Here is a 27283-nt window from a genome sequence, read left to right as displayed (position 1 = left end):
TGCCGAAAGCGATGGTCTAACTCCTTACCTTTGTGGGATGGGGAGGAGGGGGGAAGGCGTGGAAGGAGGAGTGGATCCAGGTGCTGGTTTACATGTTCCGGGCCGGTTTTCACTTCCACCCGTTCCAGTTGCTGATTCCGTCGCGCGCACCCGTCTACAACCCCGGGGACGTCCATCGGCGCACCGGCTGACTGTCCATCGCAGACAGTACGTCTCGCACAGTCCGGGGATCGGTAATCTCAAACATCGGTATTCTCGGCGGTCTCCGGCTTCAGGCCCCGGCCCCCGGGAGGGGCACGAAATGTAAACAGCCGCAAGCTGGTGTGTTTTCGGCTTTTTACCCCAGTGTTTTTTTTTTCTTCTCCTCTTCACTTCAAATTCCCATTCTTCCTCAGACATATCCAGACCGTTTACCGACGCCTGTTTATCGGAACTGTCAACGACCTCGGCCACACTCCGGTTTGCTGGGTGTGTGAGGATGATGTTTCTTCCTCCGAAGTACCCGAAGTACCGGAAGATTGATGCGGCAAAGAAAAAAAAAAACCTCCCCAAAAAAAAGGCAATCATGGATAAGGGGTTTGCAGCCCCCTCCCTACCCCCCCGCCCCCCCCACCTACCACCCAACCCCGCCCATTCATGCTAGGGAGCTCATCAGTTTTTTTAACGCCCATTTTTATTGATTTACTTTCGTTGTCGCTTCCTCAACTTTCCCCCTCCTCGATCGCTCGTATTGGTGGACGAGAAATATCAGTCCAAATATTGTGACCCTATCGAGTGTCAGCGTTGTTTGCGCGGTCGTAAATTATTGGTACCGCGGTCGATTAACAAACACGCGTACTGTTTGCACTTCGCCCCACACCGAACGCCCATCATTAATCGGCCGCGTGTGTGAGCTTGTGAGTACGGTCCGGGCCACAGTCGTTTATGGCAAAATGGTTGAACACCTTCCGGTGTTTCGCACTAGCAGCATCCACAGGGACACACACAGGGACGCACCATTAACATCTCGTCGCCTTGCAAATGGTCTCGACAATCCCCTCACCTCCCCCCTTTTTTCCCCCAAAAACCACCCTCGCAGAGGATGCGAAAGCAACAAGGGGGAGGGGGGGGGGGGAGGGATGAAAAAAAATTGGTACGACCCACCCCAGCTGTCGTGCGCTCTGCTCTGATTCGATGATGATCCCCGTGGGTGGGCAACCGTCATAACAGTGTTGCTTTAATTAATAGACCACTGAAAAGGACCTGACCTCTATCTATCTTTACCCGCGGGTTTGGTCAACCAACCTCGCTTTTGCATGTCTCTTTTGCGAAAAATCGGTAAGGTCTACGGAACCCCATCCCGTAAGGGTTTTATGAGTCACAGCACTCATCACCCTTTTTCGGGGAGGGGAAGAGGGGAAGGGAGGAGGGTTCCTCCCGAGCAAGGTTGTTGCGATATTCTTCTCTTTTGTTTTTTTTTTTTTTTGAGAGAAGAAATTTGTGAACTCTCCCAATGAAACCTAAATATTAACCTAAAATTAATAATAATAATAAAAAGTCCCAGAAGGCAAAAACAGTTCATAGACACACGCTCCTACTAAAAGGGGTGCGAAAACTTTAACGTTTTCAAACACCGTGCCAGACGAACCTCCCCTCCGGTGTTTGGGGGATGTTCGCTGGTTATGTTTATTATTATTTCCTATTCCCAACCCGTTTCCCGTTTCTTTGCCAACGTCTCTGCTTTTTTTCCCACCCTTTTTACAGTTTGCCAGAGGCTTCGTCGTTTGATTTCGTTCTTGTTCTTTTCGTTGTTGTTGCCATCCTTCCATCGGCGTTGGTCGGGCGCTTTTTTTTGCTGTTGTTGCTTGCGGTTTTGTCGCACGATAGCCGTTTAGTTTAATTTAATGATGATATCATCCGATCAGGGAGGTGTGTTTTTTTGTTGTTGTTGCTCTCCCCCGCCATTTACTGTAAGTTTTATTTTGGAAACTTAGTTGTCCGTGCTTCCGCGCACTTCCTTTTCGCTTTCATGCAGCACCAGTGTCCACCTACTGTCCCTAATTATTGCATTGGGCTGGTTAGGAGAAGAAGAGAAGAGGGTAAGGAGGGGTGGGGGGGACAGGTTGGAGGAGAAACACCCCCACATACACACACAGAGAGAAATAAACTCAAATGCATTGTTGTTTGATTGAATTTCGACTCTCGTGCGCCGTGATGGTGATGAGATGAGCATGAACAGGAGAAGAACTTTGAGGAAGAAGAGGAAAAAAAAGGATTCGATTCGGATGGACGTTTTGAAATTGTTGGCCGTGTACCGCGTGTGGGTTAATGATTTGCCGCTTTGAGGCTGACCCCTTGTTTGGTTCGTCGCTTTATTCAACCCCGTCTGATTTCCTCCTTTCCCTTCTCGCTACCCACCCTTCATCCACGTCCTTAATTGGTGAAGAATCAATCATGCATTCTGTGCACTGTATCGTTTCCCATAGCCACAACCTCCTTCAGGGTTTTGATCATGCGAGACATCTCCCACGCATCGATATCGTCTTTTTCTCTCTCTCTCTCCCTCTCTCTCTCTCTTGTTCGCATCGTAAGCACACAAATGTACCCGAAATGCGCATAACGCGAGCAATAAATTTCCATTCATTCTTCCCCCCTTCCCCCACCACCACCCTCCTCCACCTCCTCTCGATTCCTTCTCCCGCTCCTAAAAGGTGTGAAGAAGAGGCTGGACAGAAGGGTCGTGCAACCACACGACGGGAAATGGGTCTGGAAGGGGGGGGGGGGGGATGCCGGGGGTGTTAAAGGGGGATCATAATTTTCGAAAAACCCCAAACCAGCCAAAATAATTTTAACCATTCGGTAAAAAAGAAAAACAAGAACGCGAGGGAGGGAAAATAAAAAAGAAAGAGAACAAAAATAAAAGAATAAATAAAATAAGCGCACACACACACATGCACCTAAACTATTAAAGATGCACGGTTTCCAGGGGTGAACATTACGAGGAAGAGAACACATCTTAAAAACGAAACGCAAGCGAATAACGAAAAAAAGAAGGAAAATTATATACCAAAAAAAAACTGACACACACAACCACTGTGATCAAAACTGGGCCAGGTTGTGTTGAAGGGGAAGGGTAACGATGAGAAACGTAGCGAGGGGGTGGGAGACCGTGCAGAAGAATAAAGGAAAAGAAGCAAAGTGGAGGAGAAAATTAAACCACCACCAAAGAGGCGTAAAAGCGCAACGCCAATATGTTCCATCCGATCGTTAGCTGCTGCGGATGGTAGAATGAACGGAGCTGCACGGATGGGTTGCGATGGGCGGCTGTGCTTCATATTTCTTTATTTATTTATTAATCGCGTAGGAGGAGCGAAACGGCCCGGGCCCATCATCATGATGATCATCATCATCGGGTTGAGATGATCGATGGGTGGCGAATGGAGATGACGCTCGCGTGTGTGTGATACAGAGGGGGGAGTGGATGGGGTAGATTGTGGGGGGTGGGACAGCGACATGTGGAGGCGATTACTTGAGACTCGATGGAGCCATTTGCCACCAGATGGTCGGTCCGAGATTGCCTCAGCCGAGAGGAGGGCCCCCTCAAGTATTCTTTTCACTCGCAAATCCACCACCAGAAACCAGATGGGGGTTTGGGCGGTATTTTGGGGGCGGGTGAGTGTAAAGGCGCAGCGAGCGGTTTGGAGGTTTGTGATGTGTGCCGGAGAGAGATTCTGTTTTTATTGGAGTTGAATTGGTTGCTAATGCATATGATTGCCTTTAATTGACGAGACCGCAACGCAAGCCCGCACGCTTCTTCAACCCCTATGGTTTTTTTTTCTTTTTTTCTTCTCTCTCTTTCGCTACACCGGGAAAAAGGTGGAAACTAAGGGGAAAGGAGTCTGGTCCGGAGTTGGGAAGAGGAAAAGAGGGGTGGGTGGGGGGATGGATCAGAATGGGAGCAACACTAGAGTGCAGTGTCTGCACATCTTCATCCCTCATCACCTCCACAACCCCCGCCGCCCTCCTTCCCCTAACCCCCCTCCCACCCGCGGTCCCACCAAAAACCCCTTCTACCCTCCAATCATGAATCGGTGCGGCTGGTGAGGATGGCGCGCGTATGTGCCAAAAACAAAACATCCCCCATTTCGCACCCCCCCCCCCCCCCCGGATCCTTATTAAACAAAAGAAGCAGAAGCAAGCAAAAAAAAAACCTCCGTAATAAATAAGTAGAAGGCGAAGTGGTTTGTGGCACGCGGCAACTAAGAGCGTGCGCGATCTCATTTGCTTTCCATCCCTCCCCACCCTCCTCTCCTCTCGCTTCTATTTTTTTTTACATCTTTAGTGGCCGTTTCTTTAACGTACCCTTATACCATCTACCACCCTTTCCGCCATCATCCCTTACAATACGCAATCCCGAAGCCAACGAACTGGCCAAGATCATTTTCTATTTTTGCGCATCATTGGCGTATGATTTGTTGGTTCGTAATTTTTATGAGAGCCCTGCCTCGCAATACTGCCTTTTGAGGGGGGTGGGGGGTTAAAAGACGAAAAACGAAACAAAAGAAAATATATGAAGCTGCATGGAAAGCAGGAGGAAGACAGAGAGAATGCAGGGAAGGGGATGTTGATCGAGATATTATTATTTTTATTAATATCGTTACTATTTATATTACTATTATTATTATTATTATTATTATTTTTATTAGTATTATTATAATTATTATCATCACGATTAATGATTGAGTGTGCGATACTTGCGGCTATTTTTGCCGGGCGCGACACGCCGGTTAGGAATTTTCCATTCCAATCACACAACCGATGCGCCATTTGAAGGATTCCCTCTCCTCCTTCTTCCCCCTCCCTCCTCCACTCCTCTCTCACCCCTTTTTGGTTATTCATTTTGTTTTCCTTCGCTGCGCTTGTTTGTGACATTCACTTGACAGCTCTAATGGTATGAGGGAAGTTGTGGATGTATAATGGAATGGGGGTGGAAAAGGGGGAGGGGGGAGGAGGGGTGGAAGAGTGAGTATTTGGGAAGTGAATCACAGTGACACATCCGGTCCCAGCGGACGGTATTGCGAGGGGGAGGCCAGGGGGGAGGTGGGCGCCACGGACCAATGGTTGCGCAGAATGGATCATACTGTGCTGATCGTGCCTCATGCATACCAACAACACATCCCAACACCCTATATTGCAAGGGTTTTGCGGTTCCACGGGGGGGGGGATGCTGCGTCACGGGATGGATGGTGTCCGGGGTTGGTTTTGCGTAATTTTACACCCCCAAAGCCCCCTTCCCCTCCCTCCCCTTAAACGGCGGGAAGAAGTCACCAATCACCGATACGTCAAAAAAAGGGGCTTGGGAGGGGTGGTAGGTGGGGTGAACACAAGAAGGAAAAAAATAACCAAACCACCAACAAGGTTTGACCTTGATCTTCTATCCGTTCGCCCCCCCCCCCCGGGGTATTGTACAAAAAAAAGGGAGTTCAGGCGTTATTCAGGGAAGCATCTTACATCATGCCGGCACTTTTTTAAGCGTACTTTTTAAGTTTCTGGTGCCAGTCACTGTGCATTACACACACACACACACACACCCGTCTACACGGTAAGCCGGTCGGACATATATTTTTATCCCCATCGTGTGAGCAAATGTACGCAAAAATCATCGTCCCAATATTCGATCACCCTTACATAATTCCGTGGACGGCGGGGGGGGGGGGGGGGGGGTGGTTGGCACGTTGGAGTCACAAAACGGTAAGACCGATGAATGGGACCATAAATTAACCTACCAACCCCCTACTCTCGTTCCCTCCCTCCCTCCCTCGGGGCAATCGGTTCCAGTTCACTAATGATGAATGCGAAACGAGCGATCGATTCGGGAAGTGCGACATTTCCACCACCCCCCCCCTCCCCCCCGGTACCCGGTAGCAACACAATTTAAGTTCGTTTCATCTTTAACAATCGAGGATGGGAAGGATGAGGAAGGGAATGGAAAACAGCCTCCCTATCTTCCCTCTTCCTTCCCCTCCCTTCCTTCCCCCTCTCCTCTTCATAAACTTCTGCCCTATACGATTGTTTGGTTAAGGATTGTTTTGCGTGTATTTGTGCTTGTGGTTGACCATTTTGTTAACCACATGTAACGCAAAATGAGGTAGAGGAGCAGCAGGTGCAGGCCTATCAAAAAAAGGGATAATTATTTAAGCAGCGAATGGTGCACCACAAAAACAAATCGCCACAAGCTTTGGTTAGAATTAACCTTCATTTTTTCCCTTGTTGCCTACCTGTCATTCTAGTCTACTTCCATAGCCAGGGGAGTGCTTTTTTTCGTATGCTTTTGGGTGGCGATACCACCACTTCCTTAGCAACAAAGGAACAAAACAAAACGCAACAAACAAATGAACGCAAACTAAGCAACAAAAAAAATCGATCGCGATCACGTAAATTGGTGGCGCCAGTTGTTAACTAATCTGTTTCCCCCTCCCCCCCCCCCCCCCCCCCTTCATCTCCCACTTTAGGGGTGAATTCTGTTTTTTACCCCGTTGAGGTTATGTGTGTTTTGTTTTTGCGTTTCCTTCAAACAAACAAAAAAAACAAAAAACCCGTCCAAGATCGCCCATGTCGGTGTTTGGACGCTTCCTTAAAACCTAGACCGTTACCGGTTTCGGGTTTCTGTGTGTGTGTGTTCCACTAGTATTTTGTTTGATTTTCGTTATGTCCATTTTCATTTCGTTTCGCTATAATCACCGTTTTTTTTCTAACCGTTTTCTGCTTCCTTCCGTTTGTCTTTTCTTTCCAGAGTGCCAGTTTGGGAAGACCATACGCGAACTGCATACGACCTGGTTCGCCGATCTGGGGCCCCCGTTCGGCGTAATGTACTGCATCATGTGTGAATGTGTACCGGTAAGTAGTAGACGAGAGGGGAAGGGGAAGAGGGGAGAGATCCTATTCCGATCGACAATGTAGCGAACCGCACGCGATTATCTATCTTTCCAAAAGATGTGCAGCCTGAAGTCGCTGAACGCTCTGGAACTGTAAAGACCCTGACACGGAGACCGCTCATTATGGATTCATCCGCTTGCGACGGGGGGGGGGGGGGGGGTTCCGCTGATCCGCTCACTAACCGATCATCTGATCGCAAAAGAAGCGTGATGAAGAAGAAAGGAAATACCAGGCAAAACGGACCCCCCATCCAAGCAATATGTGTCGGGAGGGGGGGGGGGGGGGCGTAGAATTTAATCACCCTTCCCTGGGTGAATGGGTGTGAGCAACACCAACAGCAACAAACGGCGAGGAAGGATTTATGGCCGCGTCAACGTCATCGATTACCCATCATGCTGGGGGGGAGGGGGGGGGAGGGGGAGGTTCATGAGCATCCTGCTCCCTTTCCTTTCTAACAACTCTTTTCTCTTCCTCAATGTTGAAGATATCGCCGGCTAATGAATTAATTATCCCGGCTGTACAATACCATCGCCATCGTTTTGTCTGACCGTTGGGATGGGGCATGAGATATTGGGGGGGGGGGGGGGGGGGGGGTTTGTTGAGGAGCTACTATTTCCCCGATTACCTTCACCCCGACATCTTCAAAATGAGAATTCATTCAGTAAAAAGTGGTATTTTCACTAACCTTCTCTCTTTTTTTCCCCTTCATCTCGCATGCACAGTTCCAGAAGAAGCGTCGCGTCGTGGGACGCGTCCAGTGTCGCAACATCAAGAACGAATGTCCGAAGCCGACCTGTGACGATCCGATCCTGCTGCCGGGAAGATGCTGCAAGACCTGTCCGGGAGATGTTCAAAGTAAGTTTAAAAAAATATATATAGTAGTGTTTTGTGTACGTTTGTTGCAAAATCTAGGCACGGCGGAACTCCACAGAACTCCTGAATATTGAAACCACATCAAATCCCGATCCTTATTCGGGTTGTCTTCCTTGATTGTTGTTCGGGATTTTTTCCTCACGTTTCAAAACCCTTCTCCTCTTGTTCTTTGTCTTTAATTGTTTATTATGCAAAATGTGCACTTCTCTCCCCCCTCTTCAACCCGTATTGACGCCAGTTAATTGGCGTGGTGTTGGTTTGGTTTGCCTGCTGCAGGAGACCATAATTGTCGGTGGAAGTCGTCGCGAATGTTTGGTCGCGCCGCGACAAAACAACAACAAACGTATGTGTGTGCGAAGGAAGAGCGAGCGCAGCGTACAAGGCGCAAAAAAGGCCACCAAATTTGCCACCTCGAAATGACGTAGTCTTAAGACGACGGCGCCATCACGGTGCGCTACACGCGTCTTCCGATTGCGCCAGTAGATTTTACGCGCGTATTTTGCCCACCTAACTCTACCCGCACGCCCTACTAACACTCTCTCTCTCTCTCTCTCTCTCTCTCTCTCATATTCTGTTCCTATCTCGTTTTGCTCTGCTTTCTGTCTCATTTTATGCCGTTCTATTCATTGTACACACGGGGGGAGGGAGGACGAGGATCGGTCCCTCAAGTACTATCTGAACCGTCTCGGGACGGCTCAGTCATTTTTACGAGTTCACCTTCCAACTCCCTCTCCTCTGCTCCTTCTCTCTCTCCCCTTCCCTTATTCTACCCTCAACAAACTTCCCTACTGCTCTTTACCCTTCATCTTCACACTTCGCTAACTCCCCCTCAGCCGTTTCTCACACTCTCCCGCACCGTATCTCACTCTATCGTCGCGCCATCAAAAACCAAACCTCTAAGTCGACACCCACTACGGTGCGAGCGTACAGCAAGGTTCGTTCTCCAGTACCCTGGCGCTACGTGCACTGGACCGTGTTGACCGCAATCGTTATCACCTTGTCAGGGTAACCGGCCCAGCACCTGATATCACCCTCTGGTAAATCGCATCTGCTGCTGTTGCTGCTGCTGCTGCTCCACCAAACCCATCGTGTCGTTGCCTGTTCGTGTCTACCGTCCGACCCGCTTGCACGATTTCGCCCGAACACCAGTCCGCACTGGAGTTGACGGCCACCGTTTTCGCAGCGACGTTCTTTGCGCGCCTTCTTAGCGTAGCCTTGAGCTTTTGCCGGGTGTTGTGACGATGTGCGATGGTAAGTGTGGTAGTTAGCTGTCGGCGATATTAGCGACAGTGTGACTACAGTGGGTATATCGTGTTCTCGACTCACTCGCGCTCTAATGGGTGAGTCCTCCAGCAAAGACACCGCAATAGCTCGGTGTGTCAAAATCTATTACCTGGTGAAATCACGAGAGACATCTGAATTTCTCGAGGTACTTGACTTCCGGACATAAGGGTTGTATTGATTTTCTTGCTTTTTTTTACTGCTACCTTACCTCCTCATCGTATCTAAAAGATAAGACTAGACAGGCGAAATCAAATGGCCCCCTACTAAGGTGTCCAGCTATATGCTGGATGATCTCTAACTGGGATCTTAACTAGCTGAAACAAAAAGACCCATAAGGCGCACGATTCACACCACTTCCTTGTTCCTGCACACACAAACCACACATACGCACGCACTTGTTATGTAACGAGAGACGGGTACAAGCTTTTTTGCACACACACACACATACATATACATGAGAGAAAAACACACCCGCGAGTTTAGATAGACCGGCTGGTGGCGCCGTTTGGTGACCTCGACCGATTTTCTCCCCAAGTTTTGCCTTCCTTGAATGTCTCTTTCACTGTACTGCGTGTGTGCGTGTTTGTGCGTAATATAGCGTAATAGTGTATGTGTGAGTGTTTTTTGTTTTGTTATATAGTAGAGTACTATTATTGATAGCAACACCCCGCCACCTTAAACCCCGCCTATCATATACAGACTCCTATCGCCACTCCACTCCGAATCTTTAGACCGGTCGGTATGGTGTTATGGCTCCTTCCGCTAATCTAGTCGCTTCTATCGCGCACACCAATCGCTACAATCCGCTACCACTGCCAATCATCTCCCTCCCCCCCATCCATCATCTCCTCACCCGCTTCTCCACCGGATCCGGATGTATTCCAAGAAACCTCTACGCGCTCTGCTGCTCGTTACTGCCCTGTGGGTGTGTGCGATTTAAAAGGTTCCGGATTCATTCCCCAGTTCACATCAGATCAGCCGTTTGTTTTGGCACTCAAATATACCGTCAGTAATGGGTATGTTTTCGTCCATTATCACAATGCGATCGTTTGTTTCGTACAGCACACGCAGCAAAGTGTTCGATCACACCAAACATTGATACGCCCCCCTCCGTCCTATATATAGCTTCTGGTAACCTCTGGTAACCCTTTTTACTGGGGAGGAAGGTAGAGATGGTTGGGTTTCCGATCTGGACTCGATATCCATTTACGCCCAAATGTAGTACCCGAGTATTTGGGCCAGAGGTAGTATTACGCTGGTAACATTCACACCGGTCGAACCGATATACGAGGAAGCCTGTCGCGGGTTTATCGCCACTGAGTCGCCAGCTCTTAGTGCGCTTGGCGCGCCATGCGGAATTTACGCACTTAGCGCAGATATGCAAAGATATGGAGCGCTAGTGTAAGCCTACTCCAACAGTACGCTGACGTTTGATTGGTGCCTCGCCTGGGTTTTTATTTTGCGTTCTAGGTTTGCTCTTTCGGAACAGGTGCCAGGAACGGTTGCGTAACGTACAATAAAGGTTTGTGAGAAATGAAAACAGGAACAAGAATTCAGATTGTAGAGGATATATGTGGCGCCCTGTGGCGCCAATTCTCTATCAACAAACGGTAAAAACAATGCGATAGCACGACCAGGAGGATATAGGAGGTGAGAAGTAAGTTTGCGCACCTACTCATCAAAAGAGGGCCAACACAGAGTCTCCAGTGGTTTGGCGTGACGGTTTTTTGCTTACTGATCGACACACTTGGCATGAAGTGACATCCACTTCCCAGTCGCAACGACCGCTCCAGGTGTGTCGATTGTGTTGGTAGCATACAGAGCATCACATCTAGCCACGCTGAGGACTCTCGATGGAGTCGCAAAAGCAGTACCCCCGCCGCTAATCAAGATGGAGCAAAGGTTTTTTTGTGCTTCCTGTTCAGATGTGTGCTTACTGCACATCTTCACATGTGTGCTGTAATGAAGAATAACGCAAAAACTAGACAGCCTAGCCTGAGCTTTTTTGTGAATGGAAAACGGATATTGGCGGTACCACACCTGGGGATTGCTGAACGAAATCACACAACAACGGTTCGCAACCCGGTGAGTGTCCGGAAAGCGTCCGCCACTAGCCGGCAAATAAGCACCGAAGTGTGCAAACAGACAAACAAAACAGCACCAGCAAGCAAACAAACAAACGGAGCAATCGTGCAAATAAACAGGCACCCTGTCACCATAGGCAGGCAACCATCGCGCTTGACCATTAGGCAGACAGGTTGACAAACAGTGGAACGGGTGCGCGCGTGTGTGTGCGTAAACGGCTGTGACGCAACAGTGACGCTTCTTCCTCTTGTTTTTTGCATGGCTTGTCATTCTCACTCCTGTCTGGGTCGGAAATAGACAAAAAAAAACGCGGATCGAGAAATTTTATGGATGAACCTGTATACAGATTACCCGGAAGGTAGAATAACATCGTCCTCGAAACCGTGTAGTGAAACAGCATCAACAATGATCGATGTCACTGTTGCCGTTTGCTATCCAAGCAGAAGCTGTAGTTGAAGGGGAGATGAAGCTGATGACAAATATGTTAGAAGCGAGAAGAATTAGCGCGCAAAACCTAACAGGTAAGGCCTGCAAGAGCCTTCAGGGAAAAAGACTTCAAGCAAAGGAAGATTTGGGGCAGTTTGGGGCAACGCGTTTTTCCAACCTTACCACTTCCTTACCTAATCCACGTAACGTGTCGGTTCTCACGTCACCAAGGACAGAAACAAACCTATCGAACATTCGTGTCCTGGTGGGTGGTTGTCGACACTTCGACCACCACGATACCTTGGGCAAGCGGATGTTCAAGCCCACCCAAGTGGTAAGGCAACTTGCTTCAACACACTTCTTCATCGTATTGTTTGCTTCCCGTTTTTTTTTTGTCCCACCGACCGTAATGCGACTACGTGGGATTTTTGCTGTTGTTTTTCTTCTCAGTTTTCGCCACACTACTTGTCAAACGGGCGTCTGATAAGCGCCGTGGCGTATCCGAACGTCAGGGCCTACTGACTAAATTGTCGTGCCAGGTATAGGAGCAGGAACAGAGGGTGAAGAAGGGGAAGTACAACCGCAAAAGTGTTACGTCCTTAACGGCTCGAAGATAAGCAGATAATGGAAGAGGTGCTACAGACAGCAGAAACAGAGATAGAGTTTGTCAGTAACAGATATGGATGGCAGACAGGGAGAGAGAGGGAGGGAGAGAAAGAGAGAGCTTGTTCCGACAGTTCCGACATCTTACCATCGGTGTGCAGGACGGGGTCACAACAGCTTTAATACCAGAACCTAACCTTTACGTTTGCCAAAATGCTTTGCAACCAACATGGTGGATTTACTCCCAATCCCCTGTCGCGTATCGTTCCGGGTCACGTCAGGTCATTCTGCTGCAGGTCAAACGTCGTGCCTCAAACGTCGATCGTTATCTTTCGCACCGTTACTAATCTTATCTTTTCGACTCATTCTAATGCATTTCGTGTTTTGCTTGTTTTTTTCTTCCTTCTCCATTTTCACAGGTCCTGACGTGGTGCAAGATCTTCCCCAGGCGACGATGCCGGAAGAGGAGGAGCGCAGCAAACGTGAGTGTGCACCATTACCTACAAACCCCTTCGCTTACCGGCGAACCTCAACGATGCGTTGAATAAAGCTAACGAAAAACGCTTGTTTTCCCTATTTACTATTTCTGCAGATTTTGCGGCCCTGCTGACCGGACGTACCTCATCGCTGCTGAAGAAAGACGACATGAGCACGATGTACTCGACGCTAAACCCACAGAACGTGGTCGCTACCGGGCGGTTTTCCTTTCACAAGAAGAATCTTTACTACAGCTTTTACGTGTCGGAACGGGCAGCACGGCCACGATCGATACAGTTCGTGCATGCAAACGGTAACATCCTGGAGGAACACACGCTTACGCTGCCGTCGGACGAGGGTAGGTTGAGTGCGTACCAGAACGGTACCGGTAAGGTGTGCGGTGTATGGCGCCGTGTACCCCGCGAATATCGACGGCTGTTGCGGGATGAGCTCGTGAGCGTGGTGCTGCTCTGGGGTAGCAAACATCAGGCGGAACTAGCGATAGCCGGTCCGATTGCGAAATATACCGCACTGGCGCACGAACTCTTCAGCTCACTGTTGGAACCGGCCGCCCAGCCCGATATGATGAGCGGTGCCGGCGGTACGGCGATCGTGTCGACGAGCAGTGGCGTCACCTCCTCCATCCATCTGACAATCGTACTGAATGGGCTGTTTGCGCCGGAGGATGTGAGCGACGTGCCGCTGAACGTGCGTCTCGAATCGCTCGACAAGCGTCAGCTGATACTGGAGGATGTGCAGCGCGTACGCAAACCGGCCCATGACATCAACGTGCTGGAGGTATCGTCACCAGTGTCCGTGAGTGATCTGCGTCTGCTAACGCGCGGTAAGCTCACTCTGACGGTAGAGTCACGACGGAATCCGGAGCTGTTACGGTTGCAGGGTCCGGTAAGGGGTCGGGTTGCGTGTGAAGTGTTCCAAACCCTGCTCAGCTCACACGGTGTGGATGTACGCAGTGATGCGAGCGGTTTGGCCTGGATGTACCAGAACCGCGAGGGTTCGTTGGTTTACCACGTGCAGACGCATCATCTGCATGGGCAACCAGGTACCGCTAGCCCGGGACTGACGCTGATCGACGACAGTGCCAAGCGCAAGCCGGAGCTGGAAACATTGACCCGCGCGTTCGCCGGTGATCATGCGTCCGGTGTAATTGATCGTATGGGACCGCGCGTACTGGAACCGCTGTACTCGGGCGAACTGGCAATACACGTAACGAACGATCAGAATCTCACCCTACTGCACGGCAAGTTTGTGACGCGCCAGGTAGCGGACGCCCGTGACTCAAGTGCGCCGGTACTATTGCGCCGTACCGCCGATCTGCCACCGCTTACACACGCGGTCGGCATGGTCTGGATGGCGGTGGACAACGAGTGTAGTCTGCATTATGACCTGTCGCTTGCTGGAGTACCGGGTGCGTTCCATCCGCTGCAGCTCTACCTGGAGGAACTACCGCTGGAGGCACCGAATGCACCGATCAGTCGCCTGCTGCTGGAGGAGTTCAATGGCAACCAGCTGGAGGGTTTCCAGCTCGGACTACCGACCCGTGAGTTGGCTAAGCTCGAGACGAGCGTCATCTATCTGGAGGTGCGCTCAAACAGTACGTCCAAACCGTTGCTGCGTGCCCGCGTCCACACACCAACGCGCGTCCCGAGTCACTGTACTGGCGGGCTAGATAACGAAGTGCAGCAGGATCCGTTCGCAGCGAACGATGTACCGGTCACGACCAATGAGAAATGCTTCCATTCTGGCCGTTTCTACGACGAAGGTGAAACGTGGCGCAGTGCGGTAGAAGCGTGTACGATGTGCTCCTGTGACCATCAGCAGTACAAGTGCGAAAAGATGAAGTGTCCACCGCTGAGATGCCGCAAGGAAGACATTGTACAGAAGAAGGGCGAATGCTGTCCATCGTGTGCCGGTAAGTAAGAAATGTTGGATTTTTTTTTTTTCAAATAATTGCCATTTTTGGTGTACGACTTTCAATAACTTTTCCGAATCAGCTAATCTAACTCTGCTGTGTGTTTGTCCTTTTGCTTCCATCAATAGCATCAAAATCCTCCTCAGGTAATGTACTTCCGGCAGCACCGGTCACTACTGTCAGCGCTGGCAGCACTGCTGCTCAGCGTGGTTGCAACCTCGGTGAAGAGTTCCACGAAGCCGGTACAACATGGCACCCGTATCTGCACCCGAGCGGTTACGAAACCTGCACCATCTGTACGTGCGAGCTGCTTACGCTGCAGGTGAAGTGTGCCCGGGCCCAATGTCCACCGTTACCGTGCAGCGACAAGGTTGCGTACCGGCCGGACAAGAAGGCCTGCTGCAAGGTCTGCCCACAGGTGAAGGAACCGAAGGTCCCGAAGAAGGTACCAGCCGGTCGACAGGATGTACAGTACGATGAGGCGGGTAGCTCGGTCGGTACGTTGCGTTCGCCGCAGGCCATCCTAGCAGCCGGCGGTTGCCGTTACGAGGAGAACATCTACGAGAACGGCCAAGAGTATCACCCGATTCTGGCGACGCACGGTGAGGAGAAGTGTATCAAGTGTCGCTGCAAGGTAAGTCATTCCCGTCGCCGACGGTAGCGAGATTCGGTGTGTAAAAGAACTGTTAACTGACTTCTGGATTGTTTTTGTTCTCTTCTTCCTCTCCTCATGGTTTGCTCCTTCCAGGATGGACAGCTAAACTGTAGTCGCAAACGGTGCAACCGTGCAATGTGCAACCGACAGAATGCGAAGCGCCCCGGTCAACAGCAGCAACATCAACAGCAGCAGCAGCAACAGCCAGTCGATGAGTGTTGCCAGTGCAGGCCTGCACGCCATCACCGAAAACGACAGCAGCAGCAACAACAGCAGCAAACGAGTGTTAAGAGTTGAATTGTGTTAGTTTACGAGCGTAGTACCGACGCGGAGTACCGTGGGTTTCCCTGTGCCATGTTAAGTGTGTTGCTCGCGGGGCTCTGGCCAATCCACACACTTATCTGTTTACCATCCTCTCCTCTGCCTTCCTTCTTCTCTTACTTTCTCTCTCTCTCTTTCACTCTCTCATATGCATAAACATACTCACACATACATGGTACCTGTGTAAGGTGGAAGAATAGCAGGAATCGTTCAATGATTCCATTATCAAACGCCATTGAGTAAAAAAAAAACGGGTGCATATGTGTGTTGGTATCGGTCATCTGTCATTTGGGGACACCCTGCCGTGTGTCCGTAACGTACCTTCCTTCCTTTCCAGTATCCAAAAATGGTGGGAGTTTCTTATTTTTTTAGAAACGTTACTACTCATCACTTACGCCGTAACGCCGTTACGCACAAACAGATTTAAAAGAAGAAAAAAATAGCTCGTACACACACATATATACACACGCGCATACAAACTCATCCCAATTAAAGCCTTTTCGTTTCGCATTAGTACTAAAGAATTGCATCCATGTTTTTTTTCTGCACTTAAGCAGCCATGTTTTGTTTTCGGTATTATTAGAGCTTTGCCGTTGTTTACGGCATAACGCCACTTCATTCGATGCGAATTGACAGAGAAATGTGAATTGCTAGATTTTATCCTAGCGTTTCGAGTGTTGGTGTGTATGTGTGTGTGTGCGTGCGTGTGTGTATACGGGTCTGGGTTGGGTTTTACCTCCATTTGGAAGTACTTGCAAAGTTTGGAACATCTCTGAAACAGGACCTCCATCGTGTACTAAGATATAGAATACTTCTGTATGTGAAAACGCGCGGAAGAGGGTACCGGGGGTGGGTTAGGGAAAGGACAAAACTTAAACAAAACAAAACAGGAAAAAGAAGAATCGACATGTCGAAACCCGGAACGGGGGCTTTTGGAGTGTCACGCCATGGTTCGGGAGATTGTATTACGGAGAGGGAGAGAAACTATTTATATGTACTTTAAAATGGTAGAAACGACAGACAAACATACAAAAACACATATGCACACACACACACAGCATACATACATACATACATTACTTTTTTATAACCAGTTAAGGATAACGATGCATAACGATAATATAAAATATGCTATACCGTAACGTATCTAGTAGTAAACGTAAATGCGCGTCTACACGCACCCACATAAACCGTACACGCGTGCGCTTCTACACATTTTAATCAGTATGCGTACATGCGTGGTGTTGGGTTGTGTGTGTCGGTGCCGATGAGTGACCTTTTTTGTATTGAAACGATATACCACATATAGGAACATGTATGGATATATATTCATATACCTTTATATAAATATATATACATTTTTTTTGTACATGTAGGCATGTAGGATGGATCATGATGTACTAACTAAGCGCTTAGTACCTACCGATATAAGGACACGTATTTATTTTTGCAAACAAAAACAAAACCAACACACACACACATACATTTTTGTACACACTGACACACACACACATACAAAAAACAAATATATATGTATAACAAACTTGAACAGGACCGTCTGCGAATGGGTGGAATCGCGTTCGTGTTGCGCCACTCCACGTACCAAAGCGATTTACGATAATTTCTAGTGTTAGGACATTTTCCCCCCCTCTTTATTATTATTATTATTATTATTTTTTATAGTGGACGGGAAAATGAATGTAGGCGGTAAAGGAGAATTGAGCGATCCGGTATTGTAAAGATGGAGCAAAAAGGGCAAGAGACGAACGTTGGATGTGGGATGGAAGAAAGGTAGAAGGGGGGAGGGGATTAAAAACAAATCGCAAACTATGGAGATCCGTTCGGAATCGATCACCACCGATTTCAAAATGGCGGTCGGACGAAACAAACAAAACAAGATGGCGCGACCGAACGAACCGCCATAATGCTGGCGAAGCTGGTTAAAGCGTACTGCAAAGTAGCAATAGCACCGTACCGAGAAGCAGGTGTGGAAGGTGGAAGCGCATTTAAAACAAGAGAAAACAGAAAACAAGGAAAAAGAAGAAAAAAACAACGGATAGTGCTAGTAGGCGTTGTTAAGTGTAGGTGTTTTAGTGTGAAAAGTTTCGTGCGTAAAGCTTCCGAAGCAAACGTAGGAAACGAGCAGAAGGAGTTAAGCGAAGCAAATAGAAGGGACAAAATAGAATAAACACCACCACCAATTACAGGAAACAAAACCAGTTTACTAGTTTTTTGTGTCGTTTTGTGTTTTTGCGCGTCCTCTTCTTCGTCTTCTTCATTTTATCGCTTTTTCGTCCGTATTTTACAGTGTCCGAGATCTGCCAATGCATGTTACAGGGGAAGCTTTCGGTGACACGCTTAGAAAGAGGGGAAAGGGAAGGAGGTGTGAGGGATGAAGTTGAAGAAGGATTCCCGTGTTTTTTTTGGGCCAATCAAGGATTCCAGTGTAACGCGCCTAGTGCGAAAGTCTGGTTCCATACGCGCCTTTTTCACTCGCCTTATTCTTCGCGTGGTGTACTAATTTGTTGCCTTTTCGTCCCCTACTTGCTTAACCGTTTCCCCCATAGCATAGCATTTGCAAAAACAAAACAAAAAACAAAGAGTTGAGAGAAGCAGGACGCATAAATTAAGGAAGTTTGTGTGCGTGTGCATGTGTGTGTGTGACAGAGAGAAAGAGACAAGAAGGAGGGGGGAGAGCTAGCAAGAGAGTACAAGACGAAAACGTAAAAACAAAACATTGTAACAATCCTCGCGAATGCTGGTCATAGCAGTCATATATCTTGTCTTAAATCTTAATATTTCGCCATCGTTCCACCATTTTAGTTTTTGTGTTTTTTTTTTGTTTATCAAAATTGGAAAACAAATTTATAATTTTAAATTGTGGTTTAAATGTAACTATTTCGTAACAGCAAAATTATCGCAATGCCAAAAAAAGGAGTAATATCATCGTGAGGATATACAATATGTACGGCGAAATTACATAAGAAGCTTAATGTTTAGGCCCTGTTTTAGAACGCCATGTTTAAAAGTGGTAGAAAGTTAAAAAAAATATAACACTAAATTTAAAAAAAAAGAAAGGACGAGTAAGACAAACATTTTTATTCCAAACGAATGTTTAGAACACGGAACAATCTTAGATAGAAGAAGAAACCTACTAAGAACAACAGAACAAAACAGAAGAAAACCGATAGTGAATGGAAAGGAAAGAAGCGAACTGAAACAGTTAGTTGTGGATGCCTCGATCTCTAGTCATGCGTTTGCACTGGTGTGCACGCTAGGGAGGCACGTCACGAGACGGTAAGCAGTTTCGATCGGAGCGAAAACTAAAAACGGTGCGTTTGATTGTGTTTGTGATGTTGGATTTTTAAACATACTGCAAACACAACCATTCACCATTTTGTGTGTAAATGGCCTACTACGGGATATTCATCTGAAGAGAAAAAAAGCACATGCACACACATACATATATATATAATCCTTTCATTAACACACTCGTTAAGATGCAGAGGTTAGGTAGTGCAACACCTTTTTTTTGCTGCTAGTAAGCAGCTACTAAGATTCGATAAAACCGCTAACACTAATGACCGGTCAATATCATACAGATATGAACAATGGTAACTATATTTAAAATGTAGTGTTTTTATTTTTACTAAGTATTACTACAGCTTACTATATGATACCAGCTGGTTTATGGAAAGTTTTACTCTCCTGCCTGATTGTTACAATTAACGACTGATGGTTCGTAATTACTGCTTTCTGTCAGTTGCTTCGTTAGACTTATTTGCTTGCTTACACTACACTCAATCGGAATGTTGCTACCGGACCACGCGTCGGTAGTTGTTTTGTTGATGTATAACGCTAGTGTTACTATATTGTAAAACCCTGCCCATGAACCCATCCCATTACCGCCTGTACGTGTTGTTTTGTTTTGCGTCCCATGAGTTGTCCGTTTTTCTGTTACCGTTCACCTTTGCCCATGGGAAAAGATTTAATAAGTAGTAAACCAGCTTTTTTAAAAATAACAACAGATAATAGAGAGAAAGAGAGAGAGAGAAAGAACACAGATAAACTAAAGAGAAAGAGTGAAGAAGAGAACAAAAAATGGAAGTAAAAGTGACAGAATATCGAGAGAAAGATAGTAAAATGGTAAAAAGAAAAAAAGGGCAAAAATTAAACATAGGCACACGATTGAAAACTCTTCCGTTTCGTTACCACTTACCAAAGAAGACTGAATATGTTAACAATATACAACAAAAACACACAACAACAACAACAAAAATCGAAACAAAACGGTATCGAAGAAAAAAAAACAAACGAAACACAAGTTTTGTGGAACAAAATTGACACGACGCATAAAATAATATCTACCCCTTCCTCCCCCTCTATTCCCACGATTGAAAGAGAACAAAATGCAGTTGCAAATCAGAAAGCGCAATCGTTTGGTAGAAGGAACGAAAGCATAATAATGGCCGCAGGTGTTGATTGCAGCTCGATGAAAACAGAGAAACAAAACAATAATTGCACACAGATGGCGCTCGGTGCGCCGTGCCTTAGTGTCAAGCGTTTTTAGTGCAGCATCAAGATGGCTGCCGAGCAGCGTTAGGCATTTGCGTCGCACGTGCGAAGCGAATCGCGCACAAAACAAAACCGATCCAAACTTGGAACTTCTTCGCTACATGTTTAAACCGTCTATTTAATATATGTGTAAAACGATAGCTTTAGTCGAGCGGATGGCTGAACATTCTGTCGAACTTTACTAACTTTAGTGGAAGCGTTTTGGGCTTTCTTTTCTGGGGTGCGTTAGCAGTGAAAGAAAGTAACGGAGTGAAGGGACGAAAGGGAACGCAGAGGGTAGAAGGAAACGGTGCGTGGAACAGGATGGAGATATCCAGGGAACACCAGCAAGAAGCCCATTTTCTTTTATAAATATTTAGTGCATAACGTGTACTTCTAGGTCAGGACGAGTTGTTAATGAAATGAACATATGTATACACGCGTACACAAAACATACAGCCTCATGCACGTAATAGCACAGGAACATAGCATACTTACATATATGGCAGAGAACTCAGATGAAAAGTGTGCGGCAGCAAAATTTCACAGTATTCATTTTTTTTTTAATCTAAAACCTTCCGAATTCACTATCAAAACTGAACCGTTTTATCGGCTTGTTGCTTTCTTTCTTTGATCTTACATTTTGTCAACCATTATTTAATAGATAACCGTGACAATGTAAAATTGGAAATCACCTTTCGTTTTGCAACGCACTGTACACCGAATTCTTAATAAAACTAAGAGCTACAAAACACTTATCAGAATGGTTTTTTCTCTTTTCATTACGTCATTTAACGATCATTAAATGTTCACCAGTTGGAATCGGTAACGGTAATGGTTAAGCAAGCAGGCCCCGTGGTTTGTACAAGCGCCATCTATTGCCGACTAGTCGAACTATTGATGAGGTATTTAACACGCAAACCTCGCCTGACGCTTGATACGAGCGTTCTACTGGATGCTCTGTTTCTTAAACCAACGAATCCCGCGCACATATTTACGTTAGGGATGGTTAAACTATTATTACTTTAGTCTGTCTGCTTATGAATGTAGAAAACTCATTAACGTAACACTTGTTTGATTCGCACATGATCGAAAAAGTCGAAATAGAGCGATGGTGGAGTACAAACAAACGACACTACCCAAAACGCATTCTTAAAACAACTGAACTACACGACACATTTAGTGTTTTGTTTATGTACTGTTTCTACAGCTATCGAGGTACAACTGACGGGACGCGTTTACAGGGCTGGGTGGAAAACTCATTTCACAATGTGTACAAAACAGGTGCTTGTACATGCGTACCTTTTGCACTGCGCACGAAATGTGACAGATATACAAAAAAACACCACTCAAAACAAAACGACCCGCACCGCCGATGCGGATGCTGTTTTAGAAATTGTGAAAGAAAAGTGATAAAAACAAGAAAGTTGATCACTTAAGTTTGCTTCTTTATCGCACCGGTTTGTTGGTTGGGCTAGTAATTATCGAAAAAATTCAAATATTATTGATCACACTAGCATATCAATTCACATTCCGTTCTCAGGTATCCGACAACACGGAAAAGGGATGGCGTCGGATCCGCTGAACGAACCGATACTGGTGACCGGCGGTTACGATCACACGATTCGCGTTTGGCAACCGTACACCAGCCAATGTGTACGGACGATGCAACACGTCGACTCGGTACGTGGTAACAAAATATCATTTAACACCCGGCCGATAAACGTTACTCACCTGTGGCATTTTCACTGACTTTCTCGGTTTTTCCGATAGCAAGTGAATTCGTTGGACATTTCACCGAAGCGTAACATGCTGGCGGCATGCGGCTATCAGCACATCCGGCTGTACGATCTCGTTTCGAACTATCCGATCGTGAATTTTGAGGGCGTTACGAAGAATGTAACGCGTGTCGGTTTCCAGGAGGATGGTAAGTGGATGTTTACCGGCGGCGAAGACGGGAAGGTGCGCATCTGGGACATGAGCTCCCCGAACCCGTCCTGTAAACGCATCTTCGACTGCCAGAGCCCGGTCAATGCGGTGTGTCTGCTGCCGAACCAGGTAGAGCTGCTGATGGCGCACCAGGGCGGTGGTATCTATCTGTGGGACGTAAAGTCGGACCAGCACGACCACCTGTTGCCGGAGGTCGAGTGCTCGATACAGGACGTGGCCGTTAGTCCGAACGGGGCGTACATGGCGGCAATCAACAACAAGGGCAGCTGCTTCATCTGGATGCTTACGAGCTGGAGTGGGCCACCGGGGCAAGAAACGCAGCTGACCCGTTCGGAGGCGAAACTAAAGATACAGGCACACGAAAAGTATGGTTTGCGGTGTAAATTTAGTCCCGATTCGACGCTGCTCGTGACCTGCTCTGGTGATAGTACCGCCCGGATCTATTCCACCGAAACGTGGACGTTACAGGCGGAGTTACGCATCGATCGCTTCTGGATCTGGGACGCTGCCTTCAACAATGACTCCAAGTACCTGTTCACCGGTAACCGATGTGCAAGCTGTGGAGATGGGTTTGACCCGTTGGAACGTCTTTTTCCAGTGTTGGTTTATCTTTTTCTTTCTTTGTTACAGCCTCCTCCGACAGTATGGTACGGTTGTGGCGTATCGACACCAAGACGGTCGAGCGTGAGTACGCTGGTCACCTGAAAGCGGTCACGGCATTGGCCTTCCAGGATGAGCCTATACGCAGCAGCACCACCGACACCACCGGTACTGGCCTGACATCCACACACTAACGATGTCCTCTGTTTCTTCTTCTTCTTCTTGTTTACCACTATAAGCATTAGTCAGTCTTGGTCTGCCCTCACACTATCTGCACGTAGATAGTTACGGGTGAGTCGAGATTTTAACCAAGGCCGGGCTTGTTGAACCGTGCATTACCGATTATACTATACGACCGGTACCGGTGCTTATCTTTAGGAGTATTTTAATTCAGCGTAGAACACCATAAAAAACGGGCCAATAAAATGCATTAGCTATTTTACCATGTGCTTCTGTTCACCTTTTGCACCTTAGTTGATTAACTGAATTCTTCGTTCCTCGTTTCGCAAGCCATCAAAGGTTACATTTAAATTACTTTAAGATAAAGGTAGGCCAGTAATATTAATCATAATAAATTAGGTTCATAAAATTGTACTTCCCGAGTGAGCTTAATTTTTCCGAAATTTAAATATGTTTCTCTATATTTTTCTATACCTAGCATGCAACACATGATGTGAAATATACCCACATTTACATCCAGAAGTAGAATGCAACAACTTTGAAAAAAGTTCCAAAACTGTACCATAATTAATAATTAAAATAAAGGTGTAACTATACTCATCCTAATTGAAGAATTCTCAGGTTGGGTTTTTTTATATTTTACTTCTTTTAATCATTAACACTAGAACGACCTACCTAGTCACTATGACTGGTATATTATTTGTTTTTTTTTTTTGAAATATTTTCTTGTAGTAAAATAATACAATCTATATGAGAATTGCAGATCTATAAAAATGCGTGCTTGCAACAAGTAAACAACAAAATTGCACTTAATAATTTGTACTTTTTTTTAAGTGAAATAATGACAAAAATTGAGAACATTTTAATAATTCTTTTCAGAAAAGCGAAGTGCACTAGTGGTTCAGAAAGAACCAGTCTTAGTAGTGGTAAATCTATAAAGTAAAGCAAAAATAAACCTGAAACGTGATTAATGGGGGCGATATTACAGTAGAACGTCGATTATCCGAGGTGCTCAGGACCGGACCGATGCAGGTTAATCGATTTCCACGGATAATAGTCCCTTAAATATCAAGCGCATTTCCATATCTAGATAAAGCGTATATAGTATCTATATATTATACTATGGTTGTCCTTTTGATGCCAAAAATGATTCTGAATTATGCAAATTATTATCAAATAACAATTAGATCGTAAAATAAAATCATTTCAAATATATCGTTTGGTAACGATTTTAATAATTGTAACCCACGTGACATCAGTACAGATGTTCAGCACGGTTGAACAGCTGTCAATTTTCGACGCAGGGTTAATCCACTCGCTGGTTAATCCGCCCCCGGATAAACGTTCTACTGTATTTTGCATCAATGAATCGCTTTAAACAAAAATCAACAGTGTAAACTACCAGGAAGAAAAACAAACTGGAAGCTTTTGGTCGTTCTAGTGTTAATGTCTTCGAGAAAAAAAAAACAAACGTTCGATACGTTCGAAAAAAAGGGAACCAAAATACGTAATTTAAATAGGAAAATGAACGCGAATGAATACTAAATAACGTACAATTTTTAATTGTGGTGAAATCGAAATAGTCAGCAACCACAGCCGTAACTTGTGGCCGATAGTTGGTTGCACACCATTACTGTTAAATCGGTTTCGTTTCGCGCACTAACCAGTCGAGCGTTTCCATATCGCTGGCTGCACGTAGCAGCGGTCCCAGATTGTCCAGTACGGTTTGATGGTACGCGTTCAGATGGTCACGTTCGTGCACGGTCAACAGGTTCACGTCGATCAGACGCGTCTGTATCGGGCACATGGTGATCGTACGGAAGGTGAGTGCACCACGCCCATCAAAGTTTGTGCCAACGTTAGCCGTTACCACCTGGACAATATCTTCGATACGGATACCAAACTTACCGTCCTTGTAGTAGCCGGGTTCTGTGCCAGATAAAGCAAAACAAGGATAAAAAAGGATTAATAAATAGCAGTTGCAATAAAAAAAATGCTACAATACATACCATTCGAAAGGAACATGTTCTCCTCCAGCCCTGGATCGTTTGGCATCAGCCGAATGCCGATGCCCATCGGACCTTCGTGTACGTTCAGAAAGTGTCCAATACCGTGTCCGGTACCGTGGCCGTAATCGAGCCCAATGTCCCACAGCGCTTTCCGTGCGATCGTGTCCAAAAACTGACCCTTTACCTTGCGCGGAAAGATGGCGGAACCGAGCGCTATCTGGCCCTTCAGTACGTGCGTAAATGCGCGCTTTTCTTCGTGTGTCGGTTGACCGAAATGAATCGTGCGTGTCACATCCGTCGTACCATCGCTGTATCGAGAAAGAAAAATGTGTGTGTGTACACGCAAGGTCGCTAACCTGTTCCACCCAACCGAGCTGAAAGTCGGTTTAATGCACACTTACAGATACTGAGCACCGGAATCGCAAAGGTACAGCTCGTTCGCCGTTATTGAACGGTTCGTTTCCGGCAGTGGATGGTAATGGATGATCGAACCGTTCGGCCCGGAAGCACTGATCGTGGTAAAGCTTAATCCCTTGTAGTGTGCCTGCCGGCTACGCAACTCCTCCAGCCGGGTCGCTCCACTGATCTCGTCCACGGCCGTCCCATCGCGTACGCAACGCTCCAGCCAGGCAAAGTACTGACAGAGGGCGACACCGTCGCGCACGTGACAGTCCCGCATACCTTTCGCTTCCGTTTCGTTCTTAACCGCCTTCATTAGGTTGATGGGCGTTATGTCGTGCAGGCGTCGTTCCTCCGGCACGAGCGCAACCAGCCCGTAGCTCGACCCCGAGCTGATCCACACGAGCGGACCACCGCCGGCCGGTGGTGGCGTACTTTCCGCCAGCTGCTTCAGCACCGTATGTATCTCGTCGTATCCGCGCACCTCCACCGTGACACCGTTCGTGCGGAAGTGTTCCTCCACCTGGGGCTGCATCTGCGTCGCATCGATAAACAGGTACAGTACGTCCGGTGTTACGATCACGTACGAGAAGAACACGGGATTGTAATCAATGTCGCTGCCGCGCAAGTTCAGCAACCAGGCAATCTCATCCAGTGCGCTCACCACGAGCACGGACGCACGCTTGTCCGTTAGCTTTTCTCGCACCGTGGCAAGCTTCTCCGCAATGGTCGCCCCGGTGAAGGTGGTTGCGAGCGGCAGCAATGGATTGTGCGGTACGGCCGGTTGATCGGACCACAGCAGATCGACCAGATTCGGTGTGACGGGAAGCAGTGTGCAGCCGGCCGTTTTTAGCGTCGTTTGCAGCGGTGTCCATGCGGCGGCAGTGATAAGATTAGCGTCCACCCCTACCCGCGAACCGGGCTGTAGTGCTTTTGCGAGCCACGCATCGATCGACGGCGTCGTCGGTAGACCGTCCCGCATCAGTGTCCAGTTGGTGTCGAGCTGCTTCGTTGCCTGCTGATAGTAACGCCCGTCGGTCCAGAGCAGTGCTTCGCGTTCGGTCACCACCGCCGTACCGGCACTCCCGTCAAACCCAGACACGAACGCACGGCGTTCGTCGCGTGCCGCTAGATATTCGCTCTGGTGCGCATCGTTCGACGGGATGATGTACGCGTTGATCGTGCCGAGATTGTTCGGCAGGTTCTTCATCAGCTTCCGCAGGGCGGCCAACACGTCACCGGTTGGTTTCATCGTCGGCACACTGGAACGATCCCGGTGGTCAGTCATGGCGTGTGAAGCGTTACGGGCAGACTGAATGCGCTGCTCGTTTGCATTGAAAGTGAATGCATGCAGACGGATGGGTGACGGGAAAAAAGGGAACGATAGGGTAGGAGTAGTGAGCGAATGGAAGATTCTTTACAATTCACAAGTGGCACTTGGCTTATATCTGCTCGTCCGTATCGTTAACAGCTCTGTCGTGATGGATTACCCATTATACGAGATATTCACTACACCCAATATCTTATCTTTGCCGATGTTAAGCATTCCTGGCCCTTGCCTTCCCTTTCACCCTTCGGATCCGTGCGAAAGCTCATACATACCTAGCAAAAGTACGACAATGATAAGGCAGTTTGTTTACGGACGACAGATGAATCTTCCCCTTCGGCCACTTGTTTTATCGTAACGATTTTTGTTGAAAATGTTACGTTTTTGCGACTGAAAATAATATATCTCCCAACCAGTAAATGCACGACCGGAACCTACCGGATCGTTATCGATACAAATATATGTGTATATATATCAGAACGGAAGCTGTATTTAGTCCCTAAATTTCTAAGCGCCACACGAAATAGCAACAGAAAGTAAATAAAACTTTTCCCCACAACAACAATCATTTCGCCCCGCAATGGAAACGTCAGTTTTTCGCCTGAAGTTGTGAAATATTTCAACCGGTAACGTGTGTGAAATGTTTCAACCGTGTAATGCGAACATTCGACCAGTTTGGTTTGTTGTGTGCA

At 47.2% G+C, this 27283-nt stretch overlaps 3 protein-coding genes across 12 annotated transcripts in view; 2 read left to right on the top strand and 1 right to left on the bottom strand.

Moving 5' to 3' along the window:
* LOC125768298 (dorsal-ventral patterning protein Sog) overlaps nt 1-20884 on the top strand; it is a 35564-nt gene extending 14680 nt beyond the window's left edge. For all 7 annotated transcript variants that reach the window (XM_049435944.1, XM_049435768.1, XM_049435859.1 and 4 more), the window contains 6 exons: nt 6773-6876; nt 7638-7770; nt 12606-12668; nt 12779-14596; nt 14725-15230; nt 15345-20884. In XM_049435944.1, the coding sequence (XP_049291901.1) occupies nt 6773-6876; nt 7638-7770; nt 12606-12668; nt 12779-14596; nt 14725-15230; nt 15345-15548 (2828 nt within the window). In that variant the 3' untranslated portion in view covers nt 15549-20884. The remainder of the gene's footprint in view (nt 1-6772; nt 6877-7637; nt 7771-12605; nt 12669-12778; nt 14597-14724; nt 15231-15344) is intronic.
* Nucleotides 20885-21436: 552 nt separating this feature from the next.
* LOC125773055 (protein LST8 homolog) lies at nt 21437-23270 on the top strand. 3 transcript variants are annotated; one of them, XM_049444311.1, is made up of 4 exons: nt 21437-21586; nt 21670-21809; nt 21900-22617; nt 22707-23270. In XM_049444311.1, exons 2-4 carry the CDS (start codon nt 21693-21695, stop codon nt 22868-22870), a joined length of 999 nt encoding a protein of 332 aa, XP_049300268.1. In that variant the 5' UTR covers nt 21437-21586; nt 21670-21692; the 3' UTR covers nt 22871-23270. The 3 variants fall into 3 exon arrangements, with proteins under 3 accessions (XP_049300268.1, XP_049300258.1, XP_049300228.1); XM_049444301.1 differs by having other exon boundaries at nt 21437-21594; XM_049444271.1 differs by having other exon boundaries at nt 21437-21603.
* Nucleotides 23271-23544: 274 nt separating this feature from the next.
* Nucleotides 23545-27150, bottom strand: LOC125769342 (xaa-Pro aminopeptidase ApepP). 2 transcript variants are annotated; one of them, XM_049438055.1, is made up of 4 exons: nt 26867-27150; nt 25267-26585; nt 24866-25173; nt 23545-24785 (listed from the first exon to the last, which is right to left on the bottom strand). In XM_049438055.1, the coding sequence occupies exons 2-4, from the start codon at nt 26550-26552 to the stop codon at nt 24493-24495; spliced, it is 1887 nt and encodes a 628-aa protein (XP_049294012.1). In that variant the 5' UTR covers nt 26553-26585; nt 26867-27150; the 3' UTR covers nt 23545-24492. The 2 variants fall into 2 exon arrangements, with proteins under 2 accessions (XP_049294012.1, XP_049294089.1); XM_049438132.1 differs by having other exon boundaries at nt 25267-26526.
* Between the last annotated feature and the right edge of the window lie 133 nt (nt 27151-27283).

The sequence above is a fragment of the Anopheles funestus genome, chromosome X (assembly GCF_943734845.2).
Source record: "Anopheles funestus chromosome X, idAnoFuneDA-416_04, whole genome shotgun sequence".
NCBI lineage: Eukaryota > Metazoa > Arthropoda > Insecta > Diptera > Culicidae > Anopheles > Anopheles funestus.
This window is presented reverse-complemented; position numbering and strand designations above follow the sequence as displayed.